Raw genomic sequence first — 8,297 nt, forward strand, 5'->3', positions numbered from 1 at the left:
TATATTTTGAGTATGTCGGCTATCTCCCACATGGTATAACGTTGATTCTTCTCAATTAATGTCTCGATTTGATTGCTATTGACTTCAACTGGTCTACCCGACCAAAAAGCATAATCCAGCAAGAAATCTCCAGCACCAAACTTCGCAAACCACTTTTTTTATGCATAAATATAAAAATATTTTATTTCAGATGCTTACACTTCTAAGGTACTCCCTAGAGAGGGATGTCAAAAAAATATTAAATAAAAGAGGTTTCAAACTTTGTTAGGCTATGATTTGAGGGGGAAATGACTATTGATGGTTACATAGCTGGAAATCTTTGTGGTAATAAGTATAAGCTCACTTCAATAAACTCACTTTTCCCAGAATCCATTGGTGTGAAATTATACATTGTTGTGATTTTCAAAGGCTATTCAGCTTTGACTGATACGCAACAAGCAGTTACTGAGCATCTGCTATATTGCTTATTGTGTAGTCTAGTTAATTTGTCTGTAGCAAAAACAAAGCCACAGATGACCTTATCTCTTCCACTGTGCGTGTGTTTGTTTGAAGCTGTTTGTATATTCTTTTTTTTTTTTTTGCTGTACGCGGGCCTCTCACTGCCGTGGCCTCTCCCGCTGCGGAGCACAGGCTCTAGACACGCAGGCTCAGCGGCCATGGCTCACGGGCCCAGCCTCTCCGCGGCATGTGGGATCTTCCCGGATGGGGGCATGAACCCATGTCCCCTGCATCAGCAGGTGGACTCTAAACCACTGCGCCACCAGGGAAGCCCTGTATATTCTTGATTAGTCTGTTTTTGAAGCAGCTTGGAAAAGTCTCATCTACTTTTTAGCATTTGGTTGCTTTTATAAAGCATCTTAGAAAGCAGACATAGCACTCGCAGGTCTGCCAGAAGTATTTCTTCTCTGAAGACTCAATTTCTTCCATTGTTTAAAAAAATTTTATTTATTTTGCCACGCTGAGCAGCAAGTGAGATCTTAGTTCCCCAACCAGGGATCGAACCCATGTCCCCTGCAGTGGAAGTGTGGAGCCTTAACCATTGGACTGCCAAGGAAGTCCCAAGACTCATTTTCTTGAGTGGTATTGCTTTGCTTATGCACTGAAGACTTCTGGTAACAGAAATGGACCAGAGAGTTTTGAACAGTTCTACAGAAATTGCACTTTGGTCTCTAGACTTCGTTGTCCTTGGGAATTGGAACTGTCACCTGGTGTGCATTCCTCATAACTGAGATTATCTTAAAACAGAAATGGTAGGAAAGCTTTCCTGTGCTTCGGGTAGGAGACGAATTTGCTTTTGTAGAATTTGTGGCTGAGGAAAGCAGACAGGGCCTGGTTGAAGAAGACATATGTTACCACGAGCCACCAAGTTAAGTTGTGGAAACCAGAGGTGACAGCCATGGAAATGTAGATCATCAGCTCTGCCAAGTAGTTAGGGGAAGAAACGTATTCAAACCAGTCTCCAAAAGGGATTCGGTGGTTACAGTGAATGACCACTCCTGCTTTATTTTTCCTGAGATTGCCGAGAATGACATGACACTTATACTGATAGACGACCAGATGAACGTCATCATTCCGGGGATATGGAACCGCCGAGCTTGCATCAAGAGGTTTTTCCCTATCACATAGACATTCCTACCGTCCACTGGCACTTGGCTCAACACAGGCCAACAAGGACATAGCAGACAAGTCCAAAACAGTACTGCACGACGTGAATCATGGCATTGGAGAAGACACTGACGTAGAAGCACTCGAAGAGTCTTCATAGGCTGTGTAGCCACAGAAACACTAGTACTAAGAACGCAGACAACGCGAGCTCACCCCCTCGGAATTGCGCAGCCCCAAGAATTCTGAGTAAATGATGAAGCCAGTTTGGAAAAGGTGCTCCCACAAACAGAGACTGAGTAAGGCTCCAAAGCAGGAAGCCATTCCACAGCACTGAGATGATATAGAAGTGAGAAAAATACCTCTTGGGGACATCAAAGGCCCGACAGGCGGCCGGTCGCGACGGCCCCCCTTCCTTGGTTTTTCCATAGCGGATCAGGTCCTGGAAGAGCGCGCAGCCCGGAAGCAGGCCGGACGGCACGAGCTGCAGCAGTAGGGTCAGCAGGAAGGCCGCGGCCAGCGTGAGCCACACGGCACGCAGCGGATTCAGCGCCGAAAGTTCGGCCCCCGCCCAGGGAGCCATGGCCGGCGCGCCCGGCGTCCGCGCTCCCCAGGCCCTCGCCACCCGTTGGCGGAGGAACGGCCACTCAAGCGCGTCGCGCCGGGCTCAGCCCCACAAACCACTTTTGACACGTTCGATCGGTCACAGCACTTCTCCATACACTACACAAATCTGTTTTTGCATTTCGGTTGCATTTTTACCTTTCTTGAAATAATAAAGAATAATATGCTGAAAATGTTGCTTTTTTTCTTCCGTCTTCAATATTAAAATGGCTACACAAAAATACACCAAATTTGATGTCTTTTTTCAAATGCACGTGGATATGATAGATGTCACATACAATCTAACAAAACTATTAGGAATGAAGTTAAAGACAACTAAGTGCTACTACAGCCATCTTACAGAAAAAAACCGAACCTTTTGGCCAACCCAATAGATGTTTTGTGCACTGGGGTTGTGAGTATAATTATATTTTTGCTTTATTGTTATAATATTGTGGTGTTATCAAAAGCTACAACTATTAAACAATCCTTACCACCTCTCAGGTCTTTGTAAACAGAAATGTTAAGAATGGTAAAGTGCTTTTATTAACTGATTTGACATGGTTAAACCTGAAATTTAATCCATATTAGACATATTATGTTTTCATTTAAAATAGAAGTACTATTTCTTATGGTTTATCCCTCACTGCAACTAACCTAGAACCTTACAAATAAACTTTTTGATTCAGTCTCTTGTTCAATGCATTGTAGTCCTTCTATATTTTTATTTCTTGTTCCCTCCTGTCTTAGGTAACATTTATTGATCACTCTTCCTATATTCTAATTTAAATAAACTTTCCCATAGAGTCCTCATAATCTTTATTGATAGTATTATCCCAGTTTTTCTGGGTTTTTTTTTTTTTTTTTGCGGTATGCGGGCCTCTCACCGTTGTGGCCTTTCCCGTTGCAGAGCACAGGCTCCGGATGCGTAGGCTCAGCAGCCATGGCTCATGGGCCTAGCCGCTCCGCAGCCCGTGGGATCTTCCCGGACCGGGGCACGAACCCGCGTCCCCTGCATCAGCAGGGGGACTCTCAACTACTGCGCCACCAGGGAAGCCCTGGGGTCATTTTTTAAATTGAGGTATAATTGATACATATTAGTTTCAGGTGTACAACCTAATGATTTAACATTGTATATATTGCAAAATGATCACCACAGTGAGTCTAATTAACATGTCATGTGTTATCTCAATCTAACAGATGAAGAAACTAAGGCTCAGAACAGTTCTATGTCTTGGCTGCAATCACAGTCCTCATAGGTTTCAGAGCTAGAGTTGGTACTCAAGTCTGATTGCAAAGCCTGTGCTCTTTCCACCGTCTTTACCATTGTCCTCTCTACATTTGGCAGAAAGAGTGGGAAAAGTGTGAAACAGTCATCAAAGGGAATCAAATAGAAAATTAACCAAGGATAAATTTCCTGAAGGCCAATGGCCCTTTACATTATGGTAAAATTCTATATGATCAATACACTTTATTCTCATTTCTTGGTCAAGTACTGCTTCAAAAATGTGGGGCAGATATGGAGTGAAGGGAGAATATTGCAGGCATAGAGAGCACCCCAAGCAAAAGCACAGACCAATATTCGACCAGCATGACTGGAGACAAGGTGAGTGGCTTGGTTTGGCAGGAGTTATTGGACTTCAAGGTAGGTGTTGCCTAGTGTCTTCCAACCCCACGAAAGGACGTCTGAGAAAGTCAGAGAGACAGATTCTGAGATTCCTACACAAATGTTTAGGTCCTGGAGTGCCAAACGGGAACTCTTCTTTTCTGACACCAAGATTCCTCAGTCTGGGGTAGAGTCTTACACTCTTGGCTGTCAGGACTATCCTTCTGAATCACCAGAGATTTGATTGCTGTCAGACCTTCCTCACTTCTAATTTCTTATTCAGCTACCCACCTTTTTCTCTTGTTCCTGGGATTCTTTCCCTCAGACTTCCAGGACCTTCCCCCAGTGGGAAAATTTCACAGTCAGATAGCCACTGTTGATGCAGAACTCAAGAACTTCAGGAGGCAAAAACTGTCCTGGGTCAGGTCAGAGCTGGAAACCTCACAGCTTTCCTAGAAGTGCCATAAACAGGCACTAGGACCATCTCAAGCTCAACCCAGGGAGCTGCTTAATTTGATCAAACATGCTAGATTATAAGCTACAGGAGGGCAGGGGTGTTGGTTCTGTGCCTAGAACAAATAAAGTGCTTATTTATTGTTGAATTTTTATTAGGATTTATGTGGGTTATGTACTAGATTATCATAAAAGTCCAAAAGCTCAGCTCATGGTCATGGTTTCTATATCCTTGAAGAATGTTTTTCTATTTCTGTTCTTGGTGACTTTCAGCAGCTGTTGTTCCAGATCACAGTGGAAGCATAAAGGGCCCAGTTTAATTTATGTATCATTAATTGTGAATGAGACAATAAACAAATTACGATTTTCACCAGCTGATTTTTATCAGAACCCAGCTATCTTCCTAATTACTACCATGTTCTCTCCCTCAGTTGCTCTTATCCCATTTCTGTCCCCTACCCTAACTGCCTACCTCTTCCTGATTTCTTTTCTCTCTCAACTACCTAGAAGATAAATTTGCCATATTAAAATTAAAATGTCAGTATTTGCAAGGCACTGCAGAGAACAGAGAGAAGGATAAAGTGCAAGCCATGCCCTCAAGTTCAAAACGAGGAAGGGGAGACAAATAGGAACAAAAGTATTTTAAGAGGCAGAACCTATAAAATATTGAGCACAAATAATATGATTAATTCAAAATAGGGATAGGTGAAGGAAGGCTTACTAGAAAGGGGACATTTGAGCTTTTAAAGGAAGGGTTAGATTTTGGCAAGCAGAGATGGCAAAGGCATTCAAGTGGAAACAATGAGAATAAATCTGTGGAAAAACAAAGCAGTCTGAGGCATTTGGATTATAGAAATGTTAAAGATAAAGCTGAAAAAGATCCAGAAAATAAGGAATCACGGAAAGTTTTTAAGAAGGATAATGACCTGGTTAGAACTTTGTTTTAGAAAGCTGACCCCTGGAGGCAGCACGAAGAATGGACTATGGAAAAAGTTTTCCCAGGTGAGACGTAACAAAAATCTGACTTGGATGAGTGTAGAGAATAAAAAAATGGAAACAGGTATGAGAGGCATTACTGGAGAAATGAGAGAACCTTGATAAATGACTAAATATGGATGACAAGGGGAAACAACTGCAAGGTAACTTAAAAGTTTTGAGTGGTTAGGTTAAAATTTTCTTTCAAATGTTACCCCAAATAAGTAACTTTCAATGCTAATTTCTTTGGGGGTAGGGGCAGGTCACTTTTCTTACAAAGACTTTTTTCTCTGCCTTGCTTGCATCCATCTTGACCTACTACTTTCACCTTGACCAATATGTAACCGTTATCTATCCCATGAAGGTAACCTGGTTATCTGTTGCTGGCTGGGCAGGGTGCATGGGTATGTCCCAGTCTAGGGCCTGTAAGTCTGCTCAGTAGCAGGGAGACCCACAGAGGTAGAAAGAAAGACCTTTCTAGTACCTTCATGAGCCTCCACTCAAAATGAGTCTCTAAAATCTGGACCTCAAGCTTGCAGATTATTCAAGTTATTTTTGTTTTTTGTTTTGTTCTTTTAATCTACTAAATGCCTTGTATAAGCAAGAGGGCATTAAAAACTAGGTCCCTGCCCTCATGGTGCTTGAAATATAAGGTCCATGAAAGGATAACAATATAATTAACTCATCCTTAGAAAGTGAGTAAAAAAGTAAAAGTTCTGTTGAGGATAATAAACCATTGACTCAAGAGTTTTAATATTATGCTGTTCGATTATTCATGCATTTCCTGTTCTCTGTTATACCAGACAAACATTGTAAGACACTCTTAATTTTTGTATCATATCCTAATCAGCTTTGGTGGAATCTTGAGGAGTTACAGAATGCAGAGAAGGTCCCAATTGGCGTATCAAGCTGGCTTTTCAGTAACTGCCCCCATTCTGGGCTAAACTGTGCCTGTGGGGTGTGCAGGCCTACTGGGACATGACAGCCAATCCCACTCTCACACAGATGGTAGAGTGCAGACTGTGTCTCATTTCCCTTCAGTTTGTATTCCTTTTTCAATTTGTTCTTATTCTTTCCATTTCCACACCTTTCCTTTAGAAACCTGTGCACCCTTGGAAAATACCACCATTCCAAGACCTAACTCATTAGCATGAGTGAGTTCAGGTTAATTCCATACTTTTTAATGCTCAGGCCACAGCCAGAGTGATGATTACTTATAGGTATCATATTTTGAGGAATGTTTATAAACTGGAAATATCCAGAAAATGGTGACAAGAATAGGTAAGAGGCTTAAGATCCAGTCTAAACAAAAGGGTTCTAAGGATATTCCACTTTGAGAAGAGACAAATAAATCAAGATGGCTGTCCTATAGTATCTGAAGAGCTAGCATATAGCAAGAAACCAGACTTATTTTTACACTGCTCCAAAATACAGAATAGGACCCTATGACTTATAGGAACATCTACCAAAGGAACAGAATTATTTTTAAGAATTAATGATTTTGACTGTTTACAAAAGAAATGTACTTCTTCAGTAAGTAGTGACCTCATCATCCCTGGAAGAATATAACCATGGGCATAATTGGATTAGTCAGGGTTCTTCAGAGATAGACAGATAGATAGGGAATTGGCCCACACAATTATGGAAGCTAACAAGTCCTACAATCTCCAGTCTGCAAGCTGGAGACTCAGAAGAGCCAATGGTGTAGTTCCAGTCCAAGGCTGGTAGGCTAGCAACCCAGGAAGAGCCCATGTCTCAGTCTGAGTGCAGAGACACTCAGAGAGAAAAACAGTGTCCCAACTTGAAAGCAGTGAAGAGGAGAAATTCTCCCTTACTCATGGGGTGTGGGAGGAGGAGAAGAGAATCTTTTCGTTCTATTCAGGCCTTCAACTGATTGGATGAGGCCCACCTACATTAAGGAGATTGCTTTACACAGACTACAGATTCAAATCTTGATCTCATCTAGAAAACACCCCCCAAAATAGACCCAGAATAATGTTTCACCAAACGTCTGGGCACTCAATGGTGCAGACAAATTGACACATTAAATTAACCTTCACAATAACCATCTATCAAGGACACTGCAGGACTTCCCTGGTGGTGCAGTGGTTAAGAATTTGCCTGCAAATGCAGGGGACACAAGTTCAAGCCCTGGTCTGGGAAGATCCCACATGCCGCAGAGCAACTAAGCCTGTGTACCACAACTACTGAGCCTGAGCTCTAGAGCCCACGAGACACAACTACTGAAGCCTGCACGCCTAGGGCCCATGCTCCGCAACAAGAGAAGTCACTGCAATGAGAAGCCCACGCATTGGAACGAAGAGTAGCCCCTGCTAGCCACAACTAGAGAAAGCCCGCACGCAGCAATGGAGACCCAACATGGCCAAAAAATACATTAAATTTTAAAAAAAGTTAAGAAAAGAACACTGCAGAAAGAATTTCTAAATTACACAAAGATATGGCAGTCAAAGGAACAAAAATATCTCCATCACATAAGTTTCTTTTTCTCAAACATCAGTGTGAGGAAGTCAAAGTTCCTCCACCACTGATTCCTCCTCTCAAGATTACACTTGAGAAAATAAACCATTTGCACACATGACTTCTCCATATGCTAAACTTTGGCTTGGGGGGAAAAATGTGTTCAGGAAGTTTGTACTAGGAATTATAACACAGCAATGGCACTTGTTTTACCTTACTGTGATGAATTAAAGATGGTCACAATTTTTCTTTTTTGCTGCTGCTACTTCTATTAATAGGTATAGTCTTTTTCCCCTCCCCTTGAATCTGGGCTAGCCTTGCTTTGACTCACAGAATATGGCAGAAATGACACTGTGCCAGTTCCAGGCCTAGGTCTTAGGAAGCCTGGCAGTTTCTTCCTTCTTAGAGCTCTGACTCACCATGTAAAGAAGTCTAGCTCTCCCTCACTAGAGACACCACATCAAGAGAGATGCCCAGGGACTTTCCTGGTGGTGCCGTGGTTAAGAATCCGCCTGCCAGTGCAGGGGATACAGGTTCGAGCCCTGGTCCGGGAAGATCCCACATGCCGCAGAGCAACTAA

At 42.4% G+C, this 8,297-nt stretch overlaps 1 protein-coding gene across 1 annotated transcript; it reads right to left on the reverse strand.

Annotated features, from left to right (window-relative positions):
* Nucleotides 1-846: 846 nt before the first annotated feature.
* LOC116749364 (polyprenol reductase-like) lies at nucleotides 847-2,224 on the reverse strand. The gene is given in 3 exon segments (XM_032623662.1): nucleotides 847-1,547; nucleotides 1,550-1,663; nucleotides 1,666-2,224. Coding segments are annotated over 3 exon segments (945 nt in total). The 5' UTR covers nucleotides 2,186-2,224; the 3' UTR covers nucleotides 847-1,236.
* Between the last annotated feature and the right edge of the window lie 6,073 nt (nucleotides 2,225-8,297).

This window comes from Phocoena sinus, chromosome 2, assembly GCF_008692025.1.
Source record: "Phocoena sinus isolate mPhoSin1 chromosome 2, mPhoSin1.pri, whole genome shotgun sequence".
Taxonomy (NCBI): domain Eukaryota; kingdom Metazoa; phylum Chordata; class Mammalia; order Artiodactyla; family Phocoenidae; genus Phocoena; species Phocoena sinus.